General features: G+C 44.4%; 1 protein-coding gene across 7 annotated transcripts in view; it reads left to right on the top strand.

The window, feature by feature from the left end:
- Positions 1 to 26,819, top strand: part of LOC109864605 (collagen alpha-1(XXIII) chain) — a 204,965-nt gene that overhangs the window by 162,835 nt on the left and 15,311 nt on the right. For 5 of the 7 annotated variants that reach the window (XM_031797654.1, XM_020452457.2, XM_020452456.2 and 2 more), the window contains 13 exons: positions 6,371 to 6,397; positions 6,492 to 6,518; positions 9,049 to 9,075; positions 11,474 to 11,500; positions 18,082 to 18,153; positions 19,506 to 19,586; positions 23,910 to 23,936; positions 24,107 to 24,133; positions 24,286 to 24,339; positions 25,532 to 25,594; positions 25,709 to 25,753; positions 26,206 to 26,283; positions 26,387 to 26,410. In XM_031797654.1, coding sequence (XP_031653514.1) covers positions 6,371 to 6,397; positions 6,492 to 6,518; positions 9,049 to 9,075; positions 11,474 to 11,500; positions 18,082 to 18,153; positions 19,506 to 19,586; positions 23,910 to 23,936; positions 24,107 to 24,133; positions 24,286 to 24,339; positions 25,532 to 25,594; positions 25,709 to 25,753; positions 26,206 to 26,283; positions 26,387 to 26,410 — 579 coding nt within the window. Of the gene's footprint in view, positions 1 to 6,370; positions 6,398 to 6,491; positions 6,519 to 9,048; positions 9,076 to 11,473; positions 11,501 to 17,603; positions 17,664 to 18,081; positions 18,154 to 19,505; positions 19,587 to 23,909; positions 23,937 to 24,106; positions 24,134 to 24,285; positions 24,340 to 25,531; positions 25,595 to 25,708; positions 25,754 to 26,205; positions 26,284 to 26,386; positions 26,411 to 26,819 lie in introns of all 7 variants that reach the window. The other 2 variants (XM_031797651.1, XM_031797652.1) reach the window with 2 other exon arrangements.

The raw sequence follows: 26,819 nt of genomic DNA, 5'->3' as shown, positions 1-26,819 counted from the left end.
TCCCAAATTTCCTCATTGTGTCCTTTACCCACACTGTGTCCCTTACAGCCAGTTTGAGTAAAGTTTGTACTGGCGGCTATCTAATGTTCCACAGGAACCTTATCTCTAACCCAAACACCAGATGGCAGCCTCTAATTTAATATCAGTCCCAATGCTCAATCCCTCTATCTGTCATGTGACCTTGTATTGAAACATTTACTTCTTCAAATTGCTAAGACATTGCATTATTAGAATGCTATCTGAAAGCTCATTTCTATATACTCTGTTACTTTCACAAGTCTCCATATCTGTTTCTTTCAACTAGGACTCCCTTTCCAATAGGAACACCTCAATCACTACTGCTAATACACCCGGATCACTCTCAAACAATGTTCTGCTTTTCCCCATTACAAGGTTTAAAACAAAACAAACATGATAACTTTCTCCATATTAGAAGGCATTCTTTTCATTTTAGTACCTTCAAAAAGTTACTATATATTTTTATTACCAATCTCTGTTGAATATTCATTTTCTGCTTCAATATTTATTATTGTCTATTATTTTAAGATTCATATGTAATGCTTTGGAGGGATCAATATGTATTAACTGGGTTGGCACTGTCTATCAGTCCCCTGTAGATGGCGTGCTCTGTCCATAATAAGTCTGGCACCTGAGACAGCAGACAGTTTCCATTTTGCCTACTCACAAATTGGTTTAGAATGTCATCAGTTGGGATATCAACAAAAACTCCATCGGGAGTCAAATAAATTGTAATAATAAATTATTATTATTATTATAATTATAATTATTTTCCATTGTTCCTTCATCTTTATCCCTAGTAACCCATTATACATTTGTGTTACATCACAAATTCCTCCTCTGCACCAGTGTTCTTTTCATACAGGGGTTTACATATTCATTCGTGTTCTATTTAACAGCATATTCGGGGAAAATATTATCTTCTTTCAAATCTCCATACAGAATCGCTATAAATCTTATAAAACTTTATTGATTCACGTCCACATTGCAGCAACGATCACAACGCAGTAGCCCGGGGGTGCATATTGTCAAGGAAATCTCAGTGCCCGGGGGCATCAATGAACATTGTTACAGCCCTTACCCATCTCAACTGTTGCCCTCTCTCTCTCACACTGAAAATCTCAGTGTCCGGGGGTGTCAATGAACTTCATTGTTCAGCCCTTACCCATCTCAGCTGTTACTTTTCAATGGTTTCTCCTGTCAGTGCTCACTATGTGTAGATCGATAGGCGGTGGTGTACAGAACCCCTAGATAACGTTATACAGAGCCTTCGGTGTGTATTCAGACCCCTTGACTTTTTCCACATTTTGTTACATTACAGCCTTATGGATTATTCAAATGGATTAAATATACTTTTTTCTCAGATATCTACACACAATACCACATAATGACAAAGCAAAAACAGATTGTTAGAAATTAAAAATATAAAATATATAAATAATAACTTCTTTACATAAGTATCCAGACCCTTTGCTATGAGACTCGAAATTCTTAACCTTTTCACACGTACCAACAAATGGATGTGATCATTCTACAGTGGTCCCTGCAGTGTACACTCAAACCGGTGTGATTAGAACACTTATTTATAACGTCCAGTTTTGATTGACTCAACAATCAGCATTTGAGCTGGCCACACTGTTTTTTCTCAGAAACATTTTGCACAAACACAGTCCTTACACAGTCCAGAATGTAACCAGTATATTTTTGGATGCAATGTTCAGACATTCACAGAAGTAGCTACAGCATAACACAATCATTCAAACCGGAAAATGTAGGCTACATTTATCCTAGCACTAACTGAGGTAAGATTGACGTAACACAAGCGGTCATATTTGTATTTCTCTCGGCTGACAGAAACTACAATATAAATTAGCTAATAGCAATTACTATTTATAATTCAGGACATCACGGATGAGCTCACCATTGATCTAAATAATTGGGTAAAACACTTTCTAGAAATCTAAAGTAATCCGACGATGGGTAGTTTGTGCGTGCCGCCATGTTTGTTTTTTCGCATCAGCCCGAAGATAATAAGAGGAGACAAGATGAGTTTGGTTGAAGGGGGTATATTGTCTATGATCATTCACTTCCCTTCATTCACTTCCGGACATTTACCTGAAAGATGAGTGAACCATTCCTTCACCTCATTATAACATCTTTGGTCTGACAGATGTTTACGTGACACCCAGAATGCATTGTATAATGTCAACAAACATGGCGCCACACATAGCTGGCACATAGCTTAGCATAAGCTTATTATAATCAGTATAACCTTCAAAAATGATTTTATATACATCATAGGTGTCTGTATAATCTATGCAATAATCGGAATGCATTATTTGTCACCAGTACTTGAAAACATGTGAATAAAACTGTAAATACATTATGCTCCATACAAACATACATACATAATTATATACATACTGTATGTGCCTACAGTAGAAACAACAACACGATATACAGAAAATAAAGAACTTACTTTGATAGGAATGTACACATCTCCAAAGTTATTATTTGTAAGGAAAACAATAAGGAAGGCAATGAGAGCGCCAGCCAGAACATTTTCCAATTAGTGCAAGACTGCGCAAATGTCTGCATACTTGATCTGCGCAAACATTGGTGAAGTGTATGGGTTTGTCCGGCTCAGTAAAACCTCAAACATAAATTATCCGCAACGCTGAAATGGGCTACATCTTTTTGAATTAATGAGGAGGAGTTACACACCTAAATTCAAACTGTTGTTAGAAAATACAACTTGTTAGAAAATACTTTAAACTTAAGTTGAAACATACCCTACAGATAATTAGCAAGCAGCGCGTGTTAACTGTCCTGTTGTGTAATAATCACATTATGGAACAGTGAGCACATTCTGACATCAGGCGCATAAAACTACTCATGCTGGGGCGACCGTTACAGATATTTGGAACTCACGTATGAAAGGTTAAATGGGGGAAGTTTGGAACCACCAAGACTCATCCCAGAGATGGCCTCCCAGACAAACTGAGCAATCGGGGGAGAAGGGCCTTGGTCAGGGAGTTGACCAAGAACCCGATGGTCACACTGAAAGAGCAACCATCTCTGCAGCACTGCACCAATCAGGCCTTTATGGTGGAGTAGCCAGATGGAAGCCACTCCTCAGTAAAAGGCAAATGACATCCCGCGTGGAGTTTGCCAAAAGACTCTCAAACCATGAGAAACAAGATTCTCTGGTCTGATGAAACCAAGTTGAACTCTTTGGTCTGAATACCAAGCGTCATGTCTGGAGGAAACCTGGCACCATCCCTATGGTGGTGGCAGTATCATGCTGTGGGGATGTTTTTCAGTGGCAGGGACTGGGAGACTAGTTAGGATTGGGGTAAAGATGAAAGGAGCAAAGTAGAGCTGGGTAGTGAAAATCTGCTCCAGAGCGCTCAGGACCTCAGACTGGGGCGAAGGTTCACCTTCCAACAGAACAATGATCCAAGGCAAACAGGCAAGACAATGCAGGGGTGGCTTCGGGACAAGTCTCTGAATGCCATTGAGTGGCACAGACAGAGCACAGACTTGAACCCGATCGAACATCTCTGGAGAGACCTGAAAATAGCTGTGCAGCAACGCTCCCCATCCAACCTGACAAAGCTAGAGAGGATCTGCAGAGAAGAATGGGAGAAACTCCCCAAATACAGGTGTGCCAAGCTTGTAGCGGCATACCCAAGAAGACTCAAGCCTGTAATCACTGCCAAAGGTGCTTCAACAAAGGACTGAGAAAATGGTCTGAATACTTATGTAAATGTCATATTTTAGGTTTTATTTTTAATAAATTAGCAAACCTGTTTTTCCTGAGTCATTATGGGGTATTGTGTGTAGATTGATGAGGGGGAAATACTATTTAATCCATTTTAGAATAAAACTGTAATGTAGCAAAATGTGGAAAAAGTCAAATGGTCTAAAAACTTTCCGAAAAACTCAGCTCACACGTAACTGGTTGGGGTATCCATTCTTTCACGCACTCAGTAATCCTCTTTCACACTGGAGCTAGTCCCCTGACAGATCTCAGTCACTCAGTTATTAAAAGCTGCATTTCTATCTTATTATCCAAATTTCAATCAGCTTACTATCCATATTTCAATCTTAATAGTAATAATTTAAATCCATTTATTTTCCAAATTTAAATCAATGTCAAATCTTACAATCACACAACTTTCACATCCACATTAAGTTAGTACTATTCCCAAACACACTCGGTATTCTCCCCTATTACCCCATGTGCATCTTCTACGATTCTCTTGTCATTACTTGCTATGCACCATCTGTATCTTCAATGGTTCTCTTGCCGCTACTTCCTATACATATAAATAACACCCCGTATTCAAAACACCTTGTGTTATTTGTACCGGCTGTAGAATGTTTCCACTACACCCTCGCTCCAGTCTTCTCATAATAGCCTTCACTCTATAAGAACATGGGTACCTTCTTATGCGTTACTCGCCTTTATTTTTATATTTTATATACAGATTCATTTAAATTGACTTACTGAAATCAGTTGCCGTCCATCAATTGTTCGCGGATAATGTCTCCTCCTGGGCAGCTCCCACTTTTGGTCAGAGGGGAATTTCCCTCACGCTTTATAAAATGCGTTTTTTTCTCACAGACCCCACTGGAATGCGCCGCAGGCAGAATCAATCATCCTGTTCGTTGACACCCAATTGTTGTGGAAATTCTTACACATGGACACCCGAAGTCAATCTTAAATTATTCATTGTTCATTATCAGCGCACTGGAGCGGTTCCAACCAACTCAATTCACCATGTACACATGTCGATCAGGAGCTCTCACGGGGCAGTCCCATTAGTTCTCTTATATACTGCAGACAAGTCATATTTGCAAGATTTAGCTTATTCATAATTAATTAATCATTAATGTTTGCTTCATTCTTGTGACCGGCCAGTACTGGGTCATACATGTGACAGACCAATACCTCACAAGCTTCTTCTGAGACCTTGAAACTGAGAAATATTTTTTTCTCAAAACAAGGGCCTGGGCGTACTGCCAAATTGAAGATACTGATAGTGAGGATATATTCAGTCAGTCACTTGAATGAACACAGGAAACGTTACTAGAAAAGTGCAAAAAATGTCCTTAACACTAATTAAACCATAAGGGCCTAATCAAGGAGACATTATAGGTCTTCAAAAACCCCTGTGCTTTACAGGAGCACATTCATTGCTTATCTTCGACCATGCCATCTCATTATGAGACCAAAGCGAGAACATGAACAGTAAAAACGATTCATATAGTCCACTTTTCAAAAATACAACTTTTTCTCCCTCTGCACCCTCCTATCCTCCTGTCCTCCCTCCATCCATCAAAGCGTGAAGGCAGACACAGTCGTAAGGTTACGCTTCGAGAAGCTTCTGTGCAAGGTACTCTAGGGGCTGGAAAAACAGAGAGGTGATGACAACATTTATTATTCTTCCCACTGTAAGTCTTCACAGGTCAGTGGACAGAGCTGTTCAACAACATTTGGCAGCTAAACATGGCCCAGGTCTGCCTCCTATTTCAGCACCTCTTTGAGAGCGGACATCGACTGAAGACAGCCATAACTTTTACCTCTCTCTGTTTATATACATTGCCTGTGTGTGAGTGGGTGGATGGTTCGGAGGCGTGCTATACACAGCTAGGACATGTCCAGCCACAGTCCATAGAAGCAGACACACCGTCAGCCCTCACCCTCCTCTCACACACACACACACACACACACACACACACACCAAATGGGGCAGGATATGTAATGTGTTTAAACACTCACCTTTTGTCTTTTTCCTTTCCTCCTCCATCTTTGGCTCACTCATGAAACACTTTGTGTTCATGAAACACTTTTGTTATTTACTGTTGTTTATGTCGATTTGTTTATGACGTCAGTTGCATTACCCAACTCTGTTACAGATATTTTTCTGCCCAGAGTTTGTGTGTGTGTGTGTGTGTGTGTGTGTGTGTGTGTGTGTGTGTGTGTGTGTGTGTGTGTGTGTGTGTGTGTGTGTGTGTGTGTGTGTGTGTGTGTGTGTGTGTGTGTGTGTGTGTGTGTGTGTGCGTATGTGTGCGTGAGAGACAGACACACAGGGAGAATGTTGTACTAGAGGGGTGACATCATTGTTGGTTTGGCAAACAGAAACAGTGTCCTCGGAGTCATCAGTGAGATTTACAAGCAGCCATTGACTCATTTTATACTTCATTGACTCACACACACTCACACTTTATAGGCTGTTCTCTAATGGATCTCTGGGGCAATCACTGCTCAAAACACATGGGTTAATGGGTCTCTTTTAATTGTATTTTTCTCTTGTTCTCTCTTTCCCTCACTATCTCTCCGTAGGGCCCGCTCGGCATGGATGGCAAACCAGTGAGTATCTATTTGACAGTTGAATGAAACATCCTCTAATTTTACAGCAATCTTTTATTGATTTTAACTCTTTGACTCTCTCTCCTCTTCGTAGGGTCTCCCAGGTCATAAAGGAAGTCAGGTACGCTCATTCCTCTCATTCCTGCAGTGGTTATCATGTTGTTGGGAGTGGGACACACGTAAAAGTTACAGGGATATAATATAATATATATAATATAATATATATATGATATATAATAAGTCTGTGAACGTAGGCGATTATTGGAATCTGTAAGCCAGGTGACTTGTTTCTGCACGTCATCAGTCGTTATTTATTGTCCTAGTTGGAAAATACATCTATAGTGAGTTGGCGAGGTTACGATCAGTAGCAATCATGTAATCCTTCCAAAAGTTGTCCCAGCCTCTCCAGACCTCATTGGAGTCATGACTCAGCTCTGCCTGAGGACAGAGCACTGAAACCCCTATTCACTCCAGCCCTGGGGCCCATCTATCAGCCAGTCCCTGGTGGTACACTTCCCCAACACACTGCCCTACCCACACACACTCACTCAGGGAGAAAGGACATTGGGGATAGGGGGAATAGCCGAGGTGAAGAGAATGGGTTAGGAGAGCGGGAGAGAGGGTGAAAAAGAGAGAGAGAGAGTTTATGACTTTCGACAGAGGCTCTTTAAAAAGTCATTACTACAGCCACCTTGCTCAGCCTTGGCCACGAAGAGAGGACTCATTTATCCACTGAAACACTTGCAGAGCACTGAGAGCGGTTTGAATAGCACTCTCCAAACATCATTAATCAGTTGTTTCCTGCTAAAGAAGATGTCAAGCTGGGGTTGTCCTTTAAAGGGGCTTTCACAGCAATCAGAGCTCTGCCGTTAAAGTCAACCAGGTGTGGCACAGGCCTTCTTACTGTGTTTTTACTGATGGTCGTCCTCACAGCACACCACACCGTAGAGGAGGAGTGACAGGAGAGATGGATGTGAGTGGAAAGAGGGAAGGAAGAGAAAGGTGGAAGAAGAGAGGGGGATAAGGAGAGGGAGGTGGTAAAGAGAAAGGATAAATGGAGGATATGGAGTTAGAGAGGAATGATAAAAGATGCCCAGGGCAAGAGAGAGAGAGAAAACGAGACAGAAGAAGAAGAGTGAGAGGTTGGAGGTCCAGACAGCTTGGTGCCCTGATCTTCCCTCCCTCCTTTTCTCCAACTCTTCCCCTCTCTTCCTCTCTGTCTCTCTGGGCCTGAAGGAAATGGAAGAGAGCAGGAGTTAAGCTTCTCCCTGTCAACAAGTGGGGAATCGCATTACCCCTCACCCTTATCCCCTCTTTTCCCCTGGCGCTACCGTCTCTTTCCCCTCACACTATCCCTTCTTTTTTCCCCCTCGCACTTTTCCTTCACACTAACTCCCCTTCCCCCTCGCTCTACCCCCATCTCACCTAACAATATCCCCCCTTCTCCCTTCGCTCTATCCCCCCTTTTCCTTCACTCCAACCCCCTTCCCCCTCACTCTACCCCCTCTTTTCCCTTCACACTACACACTCTTTTACCCACGCTCTACCCCCTCTTTTCATCTCACACTTTTCCCCCTTCTCCACTCACTTCCTTTCCTTGTCTTACCCAGTGTAGGAGAGAAACACAGAAAGACTCTTTTTCACACACACATGCACACACACTCTGAGCTCAGCTCAACCTGTCGGCCTGGAGGACATTATTAGCAGATCTCCCCTACAGCTCTCCAGTATGGTCGATCACGGTGGGTTTGTGATCTCTCCAGTATGGTCGATCACAGTGGGTTTGTGATCTCTCCAGTATGGTCGATCACAGTGGGTTTGTGATCTCTCCAGTATGGTCGATCACAGTGGGTTTGTGGTCATAGCGCGGTCTGCGGTCAGGAACCACATTCACGGTCCCAGTGCCACCTGTCATCAGATAGATCAGTGTGCCTGAGAGGTGGGCGAGAGGATGGCCCGTAGTGAGGATTAGCTCATCTATGAGTCCACTGTCGATAAGTACTCAGCCAGTCAACCAGTCAAGTCATCCCTAACACACACAGCATGTCAAAATAGCGTTAGCTCAGTCAAAGCATAGCTTCAGTGCGCTGTGGCTGCCAACCTCTTAGCGATAATAGCGAATGGTTCCTCTCCAGTCTCCATACCGAACAACACAGTTCTACCACATTACATGGAAAAGTAATTCTCTGCGGGAGGGGTGGAAGAATGTACGTCTTGGCCTTTGAATTGTATTTCTCATTACCTCAGAAACCCTTCAACAGGCTTTTTAATCAGTCGGCAAACATTAGCGAAAGTCGCTAAATGTTTGCGAAAAGAGCTCAGGTCGTTTTTACGCTGGCTCACGTTCAGAGACAAAACTTTTAAACTCCCTATGACTTTCGACAAGGTGTATTTCTGTGAGTGACATGGATATATGGGGCAAAATCATCACATTCTGTTTGATTGAATGCCATCCCCTGGTTGTTAATAGTGAATCAGGGAGATATGTGCCTTATTGTTGGAGTTAGATCACCCCAGAGTCTTCTTATTAAGCAGAAGGTTTTAAAAAAAGATCCTGTGGGGATATACATTTTTCCCCCGCAGTTGAACAGCATCAAACACAGATTTGTAACAACTGATTTTTCTCTCGTTATCTCTCGTTTTTTCTCCAGGGACCAGTGGGACTCAAGGGAGATAAGGTATGTTCAAATATAGAACTTTACCTCACTCCCAGCTGTACTGTGTGCAGAATCCAGAAGGATGTGCATCCTGTGCATGGATTGTGCACATTGACTGACAGATGGACACACACACACACACGCGTTCTCAGACACCTTCTATCAAACAAGCCGTATTTTACACAAAACACCCACACACGCTCTCAATCCCCCTTCCGCACACACATTCTCACATGTCTCCTATCCAAGAGCACATAGATTACCTGGCCTGCATGTACTGTACAGAGCTCATATATTAGCTGCAGTCAGAGATCTCTCATGTCAGGACATGAACCGGTTCACAGCCCTGTAGCACTGTACTGTAGCATACTGCCAAGATCCCATCCACCTCTTTTTCAATGATACTCACACACTGTCACACTTTGCCCAGCCCAATATGTTTGAAATGGATAGCACTATATTGGACCAATGGATGACTCTGTGTTTGTGTGTTTGTACATGCTAGCGCGCGCGTGTGTGTGTGTGTGTCATATGCGTGTGTGGAGCGTTTAAGCATGGTCACAGGAGCAACACAAGTGTGGTAAAGTGAACAGCAATTTGGAATGACGGATGATGCGAAGGTTCCGGAAAATGGGCTGCCGTTCTGTAATCTCCATAGCCCTGTTACGAGAACACAGAGCCCAAATCCACCTCATCTGAGCAGCAGCAACACTCTCCTCTCAACAGCTTCCATTGTGGGAGATGATTCATGAATCCATATTTCATTGGCTTTGCAGATGGTGGCTTTGGTTTACTTACTGTAGCATCACCGCTAATTGTGTCGTTTCCCTGCTGTCAACTGTTCCAAATGTAGACCGAAGTGTGTGTGGCCGAAATGAATAATGACTTTAGAAATAAAACGTAACACCCACCCCATTACTGTTGTTCAGGGACAAGACATCGAGGTAGTGGAGGAGGACTGTACATTCTTGGGTGTTGTATTTAACCACACGCTACAACGGGGGAAATGCACAGAACAGATTTATAAGAAAGGACCGTTGAGGCTCTAATTTTGAAGGAAGCGAACCTCTTATAATGGTGATTGTCACATCCTGACCTTAGTTCCTTTTTTATGTCTCTATTTTAGTTAGGTCTGTGCGTGAGTTGGGGTGGGCATTCTATGTTTTTGTTCTATGTTTTGTATTTCTGTGTTTGGCCTGGTATGGTTCCCAATCAGAGGCAGCTGTTTATCGTTGTCTCTGATTGAGAACCATACTTAGGTAGCCTGTTCCCACCTGGTGTTTGTGGGTAGTTATTTTCTGTTTAGTGTGTTTTGCACCTGGCGGAGCTGTTTCGGTTGTTTCTTTTGTTCCTTGTTGTATTTGGTGTTCAGTTTATTAAAATAATGAACACTTACCACGCTGCATCTTGGTCCTCACCTTCTTCCACCAACGGTCGTTGCAGTGATCATGTTTTATTGTCACTATTTTACAAGTCCTTCATTGAAAGTGTCTTAAAGGTGCATTGTAACTGTTTTTATCTCAATATCAAATCCTTTCTGGGTAACAATTAAGTACCTTACTGTGATTGTTTAAAATGAAAATGGTCAAAAAGAAAGAATTGCTTCTTAGCTAAGTGCAATTTCTCAAGCAAGAATTTAGCTTGGACTGTCTGGAAGTGGTCTGAGGGGCCTAATGGGGTGGGTGTGTAACCTGAACTAGCCGTTATTGGCAGAGAAGAGGGCAAACTCTCTCTGTTATTGGTCTGTTGACTTAAGATGTCACCAGATGGCTAAAAAATATCCAACCGAGCCAAACAAACTACAATTTCAGGCGGTCTTTTCAAATAGCTCTTACACTAAAAGTTTATTATCATAATTTGCACAACTTCTCAGTATTATTCTCAGGAAATATATATAATATGGGAAAATCACGTATTTGAGAGCCCTGCTCCTAGCTCTGCAAGTAAGGTGATGGGTGTCAAGCAGACAGGTCTGGAGGTCATCTATGACAAAAGAGCCCTCACTACGGCCCACAAGGTACAGCTGGACCTCAGACATCCTCTTTACCAGGAGTTTGAGCTACTCCCCTCGGGGTGACGTTATAGGGCCCCAGGGTACAAAATGGATAGAGCCAAGCAATCCTCTGTCTAAGTAGCATTAAGGCTTCTGAATGTTTTAAACCAACCACCAGTAGGAAGGTGGCCTACAGTTGAAATTTAGTTGACAGAATGTACTGATATATAGTGTACAGATTAATCATTGACCTCTCGTGAATTGTACCTTTTCTACCTGCATGTATTGTCAGTAAGTCCTTATCTATATTTCATTATGTGTATTTATGTCTGCACAGTGCAGCAACCCAAATTTTCCCACAGGGATAATCAAGCCATTGTCTTTTTTTGTGTTGATGGTTGTTCTCCATTTGTGTGTCCTCTACAGGGTGACCAGGGAGACATTGGGCCCAGGGTAAGTTTCTCTCCCTCTCTAAACCTGTTTCCCTATCTCGCTCACTCTCTCTGACTGTTGAACTGAACAATGTAGGGTATGCATAGAGCATTCAGAAAGTATTCAGACCCTTGACTTTTTCCACATTTTGTTATGTTATAGCCTTATTCTAAAAGGTATTAAACAATGTATTTTCTTCTCAGCAATCTACACACAATACCCCATACTGGCAAAGCGAAAACAGGTTTTTAGACATTTTTGCAAATGTATTAAAAATAAAAAACAGAATTACCTTATTTACATAAATATTCAGACCCTTTGCTAGGAGACTCGACATTGAGCTCAAGTCCATTGACCACCCTTGAGATGTTTCTGCAACTTGATTGCAGTCCACTTGTGGTAAATTCAACTAATTGGACATGATTTGGAAAGGCACACACCTGTCTACATAAGGTCCCACAGTTGACAGTGTATGTCAGAGCAGAAACCAAGCCTTGAGGTTGAAGGAATTGTCCGTAGAGCTCCGGGACAGGATTGTGTCGAGGCACAGATCTTGAGAAGGGTACCAAAACATTTCTGCAGCATTGAAGGTTCCCAAGAACATAGTGGCCTCCAACATTATTAAATGGAAGAAGTTTGGAACCATCAAGTTTGGAAACACCTCTCCTCCTAGAGCTGGCCGCCCGGCCAAACTGAGCAATCGGGGGAGAAGGTCCTTGGATAGGGGGGTGACCAAGAACCCAATGATCACTCTGACAGAGCAACAGAGTTCCTCTGTGGAGATGGGAGAACCTTCCAGAAGGACAACAATCTCTGCAGCACTCCACCAATCAGGCCTTTATGGTAGAGTGGCCAGACAGAAGTCACTCCTCAGTAAAAGGCACATGACAACCTGCTTGGAGTTTGCCAAAAGGCACCTAAATGAACTCTCAGACCATGAAAAACAAGATTCTGTTTTCAGTGGCAGGGACTGGGAGCAAAGTACAGAGAGATCCTTGATGGGAACCCGGACGTGAACTTGATCGAACATCGCTGGAGAGACCGGTGCAGGAACGCTCCTCATCCAACCTGACAGAGCTTGAGAGAGTCTACAGAGATGTAGCGTCGTACCCAAGAAGACACGGGGCTGTAATCGCTTCCAAAGTTGCTTCAACAAAGTACTGAGTAAAGGTTCTGAATACTTATGTAAATGTGATGTACGTATATAAAATATATAAAATGTTTTTTGCTTTGTCATTATGAGGTATTGTGTGTAGATTAATGAGGGGAAATTAACAATGTAATACATTTCAGGATAAGACTGTAACGTAACAAAATGTGGAAATGTCAAGGGTTCTGAATGCTTTCTGAATGTACTGTACGTACAGTATACTGTATGTATGCACCTGACCTGAGGAAATTCAAGCAACGAGGGTGCTTGTTTGAATAAAGCACCTTAACTCCTGTTCTCCAACTCTGTTCTCCAACTCTTGTTTACGTCCCAAACTCTATCATCTGTTCTCTGGCTCCATCTGTCTCCCCTCCCTCCCTCCCGTTCCCCCTCTCCCTGCATATTAGGGTAATTGGCCATCCCAAATGGAGAAAAAAGGCGACGGGGAGAGGGTGGAGGGGAATTGGCTCTGTGGAGTATTTATAACATCTGAAAAACACTCCTCTCTCATCGTTCATCACTGCCTTGTTAACACATGTATATGCACAGAAAGACATTACCGGTCTTTACACACACCGTTTACACACTGTATAATTCCTCTGATCATTTAGGCGAGGCGGTGTGTGTGTGGGTGCGTGAATTTCTGCGTGTTTTCCCAACGTGGCTAGCATGACGGCCGAACCCAGAACTCACTCTTCCTCTTCTGATGAGGTTTTAAAAGCTCCCCCTGTTCCAGTCAAATATAAGAAATGAAGCCATTTAAGTATGGTGGAAAAACTTATATGTCACCGTGGAAACCCCAAACTAGGACTCCGAGCCAGAACTAGCATCCCGAGGGGACCGGTCTCCTCCAAACCATCTCTTTTTACATTGTGGGGGTAATCTCTCTCTGCATCTGGAGTATGCTGTCATTGTTGCCTTTTCATGATGTGATATCATCCATCCCTGTATTTAACATCTATATAATTATCTCCTACTTTACACAGTGCAGGTCCAAAAACTGCTCCCCTGGGGACATCTGGTGTGGACGATTCTGTAAGAAGTCATGGCCTTAGATTAACAGTTTTACAGTCCTGTATATCTTATCACTGTGCTTAATGAGGTTACTCTGGGTTAGGTGACAGATTACAGGCAAACGTTGTCTCCTACCTACTGTCGGTAAGAGCCCTTCTTTATATACTCAGCTACTGCTCTCTCTCTCTCTCTCTCTCTCTCTCTCTCTCTCTCTCTCTCTCTCTCTCTCTCTCTCTCTCTCTCTCTCTCTCTGTCAGAGGCTGCATCCCAAATGGTACCCTGTTCCCTATATAGTGCACTACTTTTGACCATATATGGGAACTAGGGTGTCATTTGGGATGCAACCACTGTCTCTCATTCACATCTCATTCTGAACCACACTGGTGTTTGTGAGGTATTGCGAGCTATTGCTATTTACATGTCAACGAAGGACAAACCCAGTGGTATTTACGGCGCGGTCGGCAACATTGATGAAATTCCTGACTTTTATCTAGCCATAAGTCCCTTTGGTTTCCCAGCCTACCAGCCAATCCTGCTCGATCTTGCGGTAATTTTCTGTGTGGTAATGAATCCCTTTGGCATTATGCGTCAGCTATTGCGCCAAGGGATAAACAGTACTTGGATGCGGCGCCTGTAGCTGCGATCTGCCTGGGTAACTTTAGAGCCACAAAGGATTGCTTTAGAAGCACACGTTTTGCCAAAACAAAGCAGCTCGCAGCCTGCTACAATATTTGCAGCTTGGCACGTTGCTCGTTGATTGGGCGTTGATAGATTAGGTGACAAGTGTCAGCCAATTAGCGGGATGGGACTCTCAGTCAGTATATGCTGCTGAATGAGAGTTTTGGGGGTATACATATCAACTTGCATGTGTCGTCTGTGTTAACAGGACTTGATAATATATTGATGTAGACAGTAGGAGCACACACAACCAATGTGGTCCTGTGTGGCTCAGTAGGTAGAGCATGGCACTTGCAACGTCAAAGGTTGTGGGTTTGATTCCTGCTGGGGCCACCTATATGTATATATCTATGCTGCCAGTGTTGGCCAGAAAGTGAGCTCAGATCACATACACATGATGGCAGAGACATTAAAAGATACTCAACAACCCATGATGGCAGAGACATTAAAAGATACTCAACAACCCATGATGGCAGAGACATTAAAAGATACTCAATAACCCAGAATGGCAGAGACATTAAAAGATACTCAACAACCCAGAATGGCAGAGACATTAAAAGATACTCAACAACCCAGAATGGCAGAGACATTAAAAGATACTCAACAACCCAGAATGGCAGAGACATTAAAAGATACTCAACAACCCAGAATGTCAGAGACATTAAAAGATACTCAACAACCCAGAATGGCAGAGACATTAAAAGATACTCAACAACCCAGAATGGCAGAGACATTAAAAGATACTCAACAACCCAGAATGTCAGAGACATTAAAAGATACTCAACAACCCAGAATGGCAGAGACATTAAAAGATACTCAACAACCCAGAATGGCAGAGACATTAAAAGATACTCAACAACCCAGAATGTCAGAGACATTAAAAGATACTCAACAACCCATGATGGCAGAGACATTAAAAGATACTCAACAACCCAGAATGGCAGAGACATTAAAAGATACTCAACAACCCAGAATGTCAGAGACATTAAAAGATACTCAACAACCCAGAATGGCAGAGACATTAAAAGATACTCAACAACCCAGAATGGCAGAGACATTAAAAGATACTCAACAACCCAGAATGTCAGAGACATTAAAAGATACTCAACAACCCAGAATGGCAGAGACATTAAAAGATACTCAACAACCCAGAATGTCAGAGACATTAAAAGATACTCAACAACCCAGAATGGCAGAGACATTAAAAGATACTCAACAACCCAGGATGGCAGAGACATTAAAAGATACTCAACAACCCAGGATGGCGGAGACATTCAAATATACTCAATAACAATAACAAAAACAGCCACCACAACAGAATGATATCACGATGATTTTACTCGAGGCTGTTCAAAGCACCTTTGAAGAAGGTCGACAAACATTCTAGCTCAAGAGGCTCTCCATCTTTAAGACAAGACTCTTGCCTATTGCGTCCCAACAGGAAGCAACTGTGTATTTAGGTTCATCTTCAGACTGCGATGAAAGACATGCCATGGTGGGGTTTTATCCCAACCCAAGCTGTCCTCTCTCTTTCCCTCAGTGTGGGTGAGATAGATGGCATGGTGGATAGGAGCTTAGAAGCTAGACAATTTTTTTGTCTTACTGTCAGCCTGATGTTGGAAGAGTAGGATCTAGAGTTTTCCACACACACACACACACACACACACACAAACACACTGAGCCATGTGGTCAGAAGGAACCCAGGTTGTACAGTGTGCATGAGGTGTAGGGGAGATGAGTGTGTGACACCCTTTCACTCTATAGTCAGACTCTGTGCTATAAGAGATGATCAAATGTGGTCTTCACGGTAGGAATGAGTGAGTGAACGAGACAGAAGAGAGGGGGGAAAGAGAGGCTGTGGTGTCGGAAACCTCAGCTGTCCAACGATCGCCGCAGCCCACTAACAGAAAACTTATGACCAGACTGGCATATCTCTCTCTCGTTCTCTCTCTCCCTCTCTTTATCTCTCTCCCTCTTGTCTCTGTTCGTCTTTTGCTTTCTCTATCTTTTCTCTCTCTCTCTCCCTCTCTCTCTCTCCCTCCCTTTTATTTCCCCTCGCCCACCAACTCTCTCTATCCCTCTCTCTCGTCCCTCTCTCATCCCTCTCTCTCGTCCCTCTCTCTCGTCCCTCTCTCTCATCCCTCTCTCTCGTCCCTCTCTCTCGTCCCTCTCTCTCGTCCCTCTCTCTCTCCCTCTCTCTCGTCCCTCTCTCTCGTCCCTCTCTCTCATCCCTCTCTCTCGTCCCTCTCTCTCGTCCCTCTCTCTCTCCCTCTCTCTCTCTCCCTCCCTTTTATTTCCCCTCGCCCACCAACTCTCTCTATCCCTCTCTCTCGTCCCTCTCTCTATCCCTCTCTCTCTCTCCCTCCCTTTTATTTCCCCTCGCCCACCAACTCTCTCTATCCCTCTCTCTCGTCCCTCTCTCTCATCCCTCTCTCTCGTCCCTCTCTCTCATCCCTCTCTCTCGTCCCTCTCACTCGTCCCTCTCTCTCGTCCCTCTCTCTCGTCCCTCTCTCTCATCCCTCTCTCTCGTCCCACTCTCTCGTCCCTCTCTCTCGTCCCACTCTCTCGTCCCTCTCTCTCGTCCCTCTCTCTCATCCCTCTCTCTCGTCCCACTCTCTCGTCCCTCTCTCTCGTCCCTCTCTCTCGTCCCTCTCTCTCATCCCTCTCTCTCGTCCCACTCTCTCGTCCCTCTCTCTCGTCCCTCTCTCCCATCCATTTGTTTTGTTTTGTAAGGGAACTCAAACAGAGTTGCTGGTCTCCATATGAGTTATCTGCCGACAGACTCTCTGTTCTGTTCTGCTTGAGAGGAAATGATCATAGTTACTGTCTGTTGGACTCCAAACACAACCTCCTCTGTGGGTTTAAAGAGATGCATTATTATAGAGTGAGTCACACATATATTGGTTTACAAAGAAAGAAAGGGACATATACAGCAAATAGGTACAGACTGGTTCACATATACTTACATATGGATTTCTTGGAGAGTGGATAGATTATAGAAAGGTCCAAGCCCCGACTATACATGATTATTTATTGTTGGTGCTATTTGATGACTATTTAGTGTACTCTACAGCTATGTCTCACTGGGTATGAAGAGATATGAGTACCGGTAGTATACAGATCAATCCTTCTACATTTGAACATTATAGACACCCATGTGGCGAATGGATTGTCACACACCTGTTAAACGTTTACCTTAGCCACATGGTGCTCCACCTTTCCTCCGACAGGTGACTCACCCTCCTCTGTGTTTCTCCCCTCTCCTCCCCCCTCCTCCCCCAGGGTCCTCCTTCCCACAACTCATACGCAGGTCTGCACAGTAATCAGATCCTGACCGTTAAGGTTTGTCCCTCGTGCCCCTCCATAGCCTTGTTCTCCCAGCAGGCCTCTGCTGACCTGCCTGTCTCTCTCCGCTGGACTACAGTTGCTGGGTCACCTTTGACCTCTCAACTCTGACCTATCAACCCTGACCTCTTACCTGGAAGCTTACTCTGTCAGTCTCTCACTTCTCAGCACCTCACTCTGTCTCTCCTTGGAGAATGGAGGGAGACTTCAGCCTGAAATCGGTCCCCGACTTATTTAACCACCGATTTCTTGATATTTCTTTCTTTCTGTTTCCTTTCCCTCTATCTCTCTTTCTCTATCCACCGCTCTGTGACTTTCTTTTTCCATCTTCTGCTCTGCACCTTCTCTGTGCTTCCCTCCATCCCTACTCTTCCTTTTTTCTCTCTCTTCCTCCTCCTCTGTTCTCCTGGTTCAGATGGTCTTTCCCCGCTATGACCACGGCTTTATGTCTGGTGACCAGTCCAACTTTCAGAGACGCTTGATGAAGGTACACCTCCACTAAGGCATGTGTGCACCTCTAACCACCTTTAACCCGTTCACTGCTGGTTGATATCTCTTATTCACTGCTTGATATCATGTCTCTCACCTTTTTCTTCATTGTAGCGCTCTCTCTCTCTGTTGTCATCTCTCTGCTGCTTTCTCTCAGTTCATTTATCTCCTCATGCACATGTGCTGTGTTCTGTTTAATGTGCGTGTGTGCGTGCGTGTGTGTGTGCGTGCGTGTGTGCGTGCGTGCGTGTGTGTGTGTGTGTGTGTGTGTGTGTGTGTGTGTGTGTGTGTGTGTGTGTGTGTGTGTGTGTGTGTGTGTGTGTGTGTGTGTGTGTGTGTGTGTGTGTGCGTGCGCGTGCGTGCATGCGCGTGTGTGTGTGTGTGGTGTGGTGTTTCTATGGTGCCTATTTCGTAACATGACAAAACTAATAGAAAACATATCAGGAAAACTACAGGGCCACATGTTAGAGCGGGTTTAGGATTGTGTGCTTTTCATTATATTGGGAATAGAACAGCTTTGTTGGTGGAGTCCTCTGCCTTCCAGAACTATGTTAATCATCTACGCAGGGAAACGGGCCTAGAGTCTGGTGGATGAAGACCTTGATAGAATCAGTCTAAATGAAAAGGCCCTTGTCTCACACATCTCACCACAACACACAGGCCCAGACCAGCACATACATTATGTCTGTGATTGAGGATGCTGGGAATATCCATGTGAATACCATGAGAAGACTCTGGTTTAATGGAATGGATTTAGTTATACAAGAACCGAGCAGGGAAACATTAACATGAAAAGGGCTTATTTTAACCGTTAGATTACTTCACCACGGTGTGAAAATACTGGTGTGGTAATTTATTAGTATTTTATTTGACCTATATTTAACTAGGCAAGTCACTAAGGAGATGCCTAAGTGGGATGTAGCGCTAAGTGGGTTAAGGGAAATTCTGATCTGGCGAGGAAGGACGTTTTTGCCTTGTAAATTGTAATTCCATTGGTAAAATACCCTTTCATGTGTTGTGGTTCATTTTGGCTAGAGCAATTAAATGAAACACTTCATTTCACAGTTCAGTTAATGTTGTGTTTAATACTTAGTTAACACATCTCGTGCCTGGGAGAGTTTACATGTGTACGTTTGGGTGTGTTTGTGTGTGTCATGTGGTAAATAATGTATTTACCATTCTGGAGAGAAAAACAAAACATTTGTGTGTGTGTGTGTGTGTGTGTGTGTGTGTGTGTGTGTGTGTGTGTGTGTGTGTGTGTGTGTGTGTGTGTGTGTGTGTCCGTCACCATCTTTTCTAATTTCTTCTACCATGATTTCCCTCTCTTATCCCTTTGTTGTCGTCCTGCAGGGTGACCAAGGGTCCCCGGGCCCCAGAGGCCCTCCTGGGAACACAGGCAAGGACGGGCCCCGCGGCCCAGCTGGAGAACAGGTATCAGCATTACCTTACACACACATATAAACACATACAGGTAAAGGTAGAATAGACAAATGTAACCCATATGCACGCACACACACCACGCGCACACACACACACACATCATTTCCCATTGTCTCCGTCACTTTCTCCTCCCTTATTCCCCCTCGCTCTCTTTCTCTCTCTCTCTCTCTCTCTCTCTCTCTCTGCCTCCATTTACCAATACTGTGTCCTCTCTTAGTTCCATGCAGCTGATGATGGAGAACTAGGTTACCGCCACTGAGTTTCTGGGTTTCCAACACCTGTCATCAGTAGCTGTTGACCACAATAGTGTTGACCTGGTCATGTTGACCACATGGGCGTGACAGTGAGAGACAGTGAGAGACAGTGACAGGATGGTGAGGGGAAAGGGTGTAATAAGAGTGCAGTGAACCCACGTCGACAGAGCCTACTGTGGCTGCCAGCGAGCTGCGGCTTACTTAAAACAGCCTAAAATAAACCTCATCTGGTTCCTGTAATAGAAGGCCACAAAGTGATCCAGCTAGCCCTAGTCTCCCACCAGTCGGCCCTACCCAAGCTCTATCACTCTGTGCCCCTGTAACAGATATGGCACTCTCTCTGGGTTCACCCACAGTTTTACTGCCTCACCGAACAATAGATCTTTAGCCTTGGGCCGCCACTGTTTCTCTAGATTAACTTTAAACCCGCCTGGGGATATTTCATCTGGAGCCACTGCCTCAAACTGTGGTTGGAGATCAGTGGGACGAGGAGCCGGGGTAGGGGGTTTAGGTCATTTGTGTTTATCCAAGATCACAAACGAATGCACTGTTACCCATATTGGCAGTTGGCATGGTGTCAAAGCTGGACTGTGATGAAAAATGTCGGTTAGACAGGGCACGAGGAGGGCTGGCTGCAAAACAAATACGGAGCAAAGTGCAGAGACGGACAAAAGAAAACAGACTTGAGTCATAAACGAGGGTGTAAACAAATTGCTTGTCCTTTTATTTAACATAGTCCCGTTGCAGAGCAGAAAACAACAAAACAAATCAACGTGGAGGCTGCTAGCCCCGTCCATGTTGTAGACAGATGTATGAGTGAGAGAAGCAGAGGAGGAAGAGGGGATCTGTTGTTCTGTTCTTTCTCCCTAGTGAATGACCTCAAACCCTCCTCGTTACTGAGACAGGGAGAGCGAGAGAAAGAGAGAGAGGGAGGGAGAGGGAGAGCGAGCGAGCGAGAGAGGAAGAGTGGGGGGGGGGGGGGGGGCAGAGAGAAAGCACATAGGCCGTTCTGTGGCATCGGATAATAAGAGAAGGAGGGTAAAAGGAGAGGGGGTTCAGAGGACTTGAGAAAAGATTGCCCAGTGGCATCGAAAGGTAAGAGACAGGAGTGGAAAGAAGAGAAGAGTTATGGGTGAGAGGGGCACAAGAAAATGATACGGTCCAAAGGTGAAGGGTGAGGGGAGAGTGTGTGGGGCGGTGTGCGTACATGCCTGCACCCATACGTTTAGAGTGGAGAAGGAAGCCAGATGGAATACACCCTTGTTTTCAAGTAGGCAATGGAGAAAATGGGATATATGAGGAGAGAGTTAGCGTAACTTCACATTCCTAATAATATTTGTTACTGTAGAGCAGTAGGTGCTTGAGTGTGTAGATAAACAGACAACGTGCCTAAGAGACAAAGCTCTGTCTGTATGAGGGGCTACGTACATGGAACATCTCTCCAGGCCTGGCCTCTCCATGGATTATTTCAACACGCATGGTTCTACACCAAGCATACAATTCATCCACCTGGGACACACACACAAGCACACACACGTTTGTTTTACTATCCTTGTGGGGAACAAACAATTGATTCCCATTCAAAATCATATTTTCCCTAACCCCTAACTCTAACCCTAACGCTAACCTTTAACCTAACGCTAACCTTTAACGCTAACCTTTAACCATAACCACAAATCCCTAACCCTTAAAACCTACAAAGGGAAACGCAACCAGCTGCCCAGTGACATGAGCCTGCCAGACGAGCTAAATTACTTCATGCTCGCTTCGAGGCAAGCAACACGAATGTGAGCATCAGCTCTGTGTGATCACGCTCTCCCTAGCCGATGTGAGTAAGACCTTTAAACAGGTCAACATTCACAAGGCGGCAGGGCCAGACGGATTACCAGGACGTGTACTCCGAGCATGCGCTGACCAACTGGCAAGTGTCTTCACTGACATTTTCAATCTGTCCCTGACTGAGTCTGTAATACCAACATGTTTCAAGCAGACCACCATAGTCCCTGTACCCAAGAACACTAAGGTAACCTGCCTAAATGACTACCGACCCGTAGCACTTTAAGTGCTTTAAAAAGGCTGGTCATGGCTCACATCAACACCACTATCCCAGAAACCCTAGACCCACTCCAATTTGCATATCGCCTCAACAGATCCACCAATGATGCAATCGCTACTGCACTCCACACTGCTATTTCCCACCTACACAAAAGGAACACCTACATGAGAATGTTATTCATTGACTACAGCTCAGCGTTCAACACCATAGTGCCCTCAAAGCTCATCACTAAGCTAAGGACCCTGGGACTCAACACCTCCCTCTGCAACTGGATCCTGGACTTCTTGACGGGGCGCCCCCAGGTGTTAAGGGTAGGTAACAACAAATCTGCCACGCTGATCCTCAATATGGGGGCCCCTCGTGGGTGCATGCTCAGTCCCCTCCTATACTCCCAGTTCATTCATGACTGCTTGGCAAGGCACGACTTCAACACTATCATTAAGTTTGCCGACAACAAAACAGTGATAGGCCTGATCACTGACAACGATGAGACAGCCTATAGGGAGGAAGTCAGAGACCTGGCCGTGTGGTGCCAGGATAACAACCTCTCCCTCAACGTGATCAAGACAAAGGAGATGATTGTGGACTATAGGAAAAGGAGGACCGAGCACGCCCCATTCACATCGATGGGGATTTAGTGGAGCAGGTTGAGAGTTTCAAGTTCCTTGGTGTCCAGATCACCAACAAACTATCATGGTCCAAACACACCAAAACAGTAGTGAAGAGGGCACGACAAAGCAGGAGACCGAAAATATTTGGTTTGGGTCCTCAGATCCTCAAAAAGTTCTACAGCTGCACCATCGAGAGCATCCTGACTGGTTGCATCACTGCCTGGTATGGGAATTGCTCGGCTTCTGACCGCAAGGCACTACAGAGGGTAGTGCGTATGGCCCAGTACATCACTGGGGCCAAGCTTCCTGCCATCCAGGACCTCTATACCAGGCGGTGTCAGAGGAAGGCCCTAAAAATTGTCAAAGACTCCAGCCACCCTAGTCATAGACTATTCTCTCTGCTACCACATGGCAAGCAGTACTGAAGCGCCAAGTCTAGTTACAGAAGGCTTCTTAACAGCTTCTACCACCAAGCCATAAGACTCCTGAACAGCCAATCAAATAGCTACCCAGACTATTTGCATTGTCCCCCTTCCCCCTCTTTTACATTGGTGCTACTCTCTGTTTATTATCTATGCATAGTCACTTTAACTCTACCTACATGTACATATTACCTCAATTACCTCGACTAACCTGTGCTCCCACACATTGACTCTGTACCAGTACCCCCTGTATATAGCCTCGCTACTGTTATTTTAACTATTTGATATTTTTATTTTTAACTTATCTATTTTTTCATTTAACACTTATCTTTCTTAAAACTGCATTGTTGGTTAAGGGCTTGTAAGTAAGCATTTCGGTGGAAGGTGTTGTATTCGGCGCATGTGACAAATAAGATTTGATTTGATTCGATTGGAAACCCTAACACTTGACCCCAAAACTTAACCCTTAACCCTAATTCTAACCCTAAACCTGAACCCTAAGCTTAAAATAGCCTTTTCTCTTGTGGGGATGGGCAAAATGTCCTTGTTCTATTATCCCTGTGAGGACTTCTGGTCCACACAAGGATAGTAAAAACCAAACACACACACACAGTCAAAAATTGCATTTGGTGGATTCATTCTGATCACCATTGGATTCCAGCCAAGATGTTTGAAAGGGAAGATGCTCTGTGTTTGTTTGTGTATGGTACCTGATTGTGTAGATGAGGTCATAGAATGTCTTCTTATAGAAAAGGAATGAGGGGTTATGTATTCCCAAAGCCATATACATTGTGAGCAGAGATACATGTCCTCCAGCATTGGAGGATTCAGCCAAAAACAGCTGGAAATGCTTGCACATAACCATGACTCTATGTGGGATGATAAAACACTGACCTCCTGTGGCTACTCCTCAGAATGCACAATGTCTAATGGAGACCTGGATGTGTGACTTTCTGCTTGGTTCTCCACAGGGTTTCCCTGGTCTCGATGGTGTGGAGGTGAGTCTGTTATCCAAATGTTTGTGTTTCTTTGTGTTTTGACAGTTTTACTAGCACAAGAGCACATGACATGGTACCGCAGCTAGAGACGTGCTATTTCGTTTTGAGCACTAGCACGTGCAGGCGAGTAGAGAGATTATGCGCCAACTACATCTCTTTGTCATTCACAGGGACAAGCAGGTGTACCTGGAAAGCCGGTAAGTCATGCCTCTATGTCCGTACACATACCACAAAATACAATATAAATGTACACTCGATATGCATGGAGTTCACAGTATATCTGGCCAGATGCATACAATAGGGTACAAGTTTGAGTTGTTACCTTTGTTGACCCCTTGTGCACTCTCAGGGTGAAGATGGCGAGCCAGGATACCCAGGGCCACAGGGACCCCCAGGGTCAAAGGTGAAGATGATGCTAACGCTAATTAAGGAGTTAGCCATTGCTAACACTATTAGCTGCTTATTACATGATCACGCTCAGAGTTTCTCCTACGCCTAAACCTCCTTCTCTTCTTTTTTTCATCTCTAAGTCAGACTGTGTTTTATTCCCTCTCTCTCTCTCTCTCTCTCTCTCTCTCTCTCTCTCTCTCTCTCTCTCTCTCTCTCTCTCTCTCTCTCTCTCTCTCTCTCTCTCTCTCTCTCTCTCTCTCTCTCTCTCTCTCTCACTCTCTCTCTTTCTTTCTCTCTCTCTCTCTCTCTCTCTCTCTGGCCGTCCCTGCCTCTCATATCTATCCCTTTCATTCCTCTTTCTTCACTTGTTTCTGTCTGTAGTTTATCACTCTAAACAGGTCTTGGGTGGCATGGATCGAGACATCAAACACATTGCTTTCGCTTTCATTTGTACCCTCATTGCGCTCTCTCTTTCTCTCCCCATCTCTCCCTCTCCACTGAGTTAGGCCTCTAGCCAGTGCTAAACACTCTCCTCTGTTGCAGTGATGTCATGGGCTTTATAAAAGACTCCAGAGACTACAGATGCCAGGCACTCGGCACTGACTGCCTCTCTATCAGCTTCAGTCTGTGTGTGTATGCGTGCGTGTGTGTGTCTGTGTGTGTATGCGTGCGTGTGTCTGTGTGCGTATGCGTGCGTGCGTGTGTCTGTGTGCGTATGCGTGCGTGTGTGTGTCTGTGTGTGTATGCGTGCGTGTGTGTGTCTGTGTGTGTATGCGTGCGTGTGTGTGTCTGTGTGTGTATGCGTGCGTGCGTGGTGTGTGTATACGTGTGTGTGTGTCTGTGTGTGTATGCGTGCGTGGTGTGTGTATGCGCTGTCTGGGAGTGAGTTGAAGTGAGCTGCTGTTTGTGGTTACTGGAGTTTTTATTCTGGAAGAACTGCTCAGCTCAAACTGCTATGGCCAGGAATAGAAGAAGGCCTGCTGGCCTTTCTACAGTCTATAACACAGGCCTGTTTTATGGTGTTAATCCCTCTCTGTTCCTCTGGTGTTGTTCTTCACCACTTCCTCCTTCCAGCTATACCACCATAGATGGAACTGACCGACTATAGCAGGCCTACAGTTTTTTTTATGATATTGTACTGAACACATTATTGTAAAGTGACTTACCTACGCCTAAGCTATGTGTTTTCTTTCTGTGTGTAACAGGGGGAGGCTGGTTTGCTGGGAGAGAAGGGGGAGAGGGGCATGGACGGACTCCCAGGGTTTAAGGTGAGACATATCCTGTCGCCTCCACACTAATACATGAGAGGTTGTTTCTCCTATATGGACACAGCCAATTCAAAGGCTTTTGTTCAACTGTTTGTGTTTGCGTGTATTTTGTAGGGAGACAAAGGAGATATCGGAGAGCAAGGCACCCAGGGAGACTTGGTATGTGTACACAACCTAATCACCACCAAAGATCATGTTCACAGTTGTCTGAGGCTACCTTTTTATGTACTTTTTTGTGTGATTATTTGATGCTCATGAGCATCTCAATCTCTCTCTCTCTCTCTCTATATATATATATATATATATATATCTTTCTCAATATCTCTCTTTCTCGCTATCTCTTTCTCAATATCTATCTCTCTATCTCTTTCTCAATATCTTTATCTCTTTCTCAATATCTATCTCTTTATCAATATCTATGTCTTTCTCAATATCTCTCTATCTTTTTCTCAATATATTTACCTCTTTCTCAATATCTCTATCTATCTCTTTCTCAATATATCTCTCTCTATCTCTTTCTTAATATATCTCTCTCCATCTCTCTCTTTCTCTTTCCCTCGATGACTCTCTCTCTCATTCTCTCTCTCTTTTCTTCTCCACTTCTCCACCAGGGTTATCCTGGTGAAAAGGGGGTTCCTGGCTCTACTGAGGTCATTGACTTCAATGGGAAGCTACTAGAAGCCTTCCAGGTGAGACCACCCAGTCAGAGACGTAGACAATGTGTTTGAAGGCCCATAGAGTATCATAGAGTGATCCCGACAGACTTAACACGCTGCTCTTCCTTCCTGACAGGCCATCCAGACCATCAGTGTCAGGGTAAACCACTGTCACACATCACGGCTTTGTAGATGTGGTCTGTGTAGTCAGTGTGTTCTCACACACACTAATGCATAGACATAGGCGCATACACTCATACACGTGAGCATACACACGGGTGCCTGTGTACACATGTAGCTTCTAAGACCAGAGTGAACAACCCCTGAGTGTTTGTGTAAGGAGGACACTCTGTCCCACAGCCCTGACATCAGACACATTAGATATCACTACTCCATCACCCGCAACCACCAACTAACCAGAGACATAAAACCAAAGTTTCCTGCAACCAGCCACTGTCCTCTCATACAGATATATATACAGGATGCAACACCAAGCTACCTAACAGCTGGAACACAGCCTCTGATATTACATAGCCTGGAGTGACATTCTCAATCATGCAGAATCAAAA

Source organism: Oncorhynchus kisutch, linkage group LG19 (assembly GCF_002021735.2).
Source record: "Oncorhynchus kisutch isolate 150728-3 linkage group LG19, Okis_V2, whole genome shotgun sequence".
Classification (NCBI taxonomy): domain Eukaryota; kingdom Metazoa; phylum Chordata; class Actinopteri; order Salmoniformes; family Salmonidae; genus Oncorhynchus; species Oncorhynchus kisutch.
This window is presented reverse-complemented; position numbering and strand designations above follow the sequence as displayed.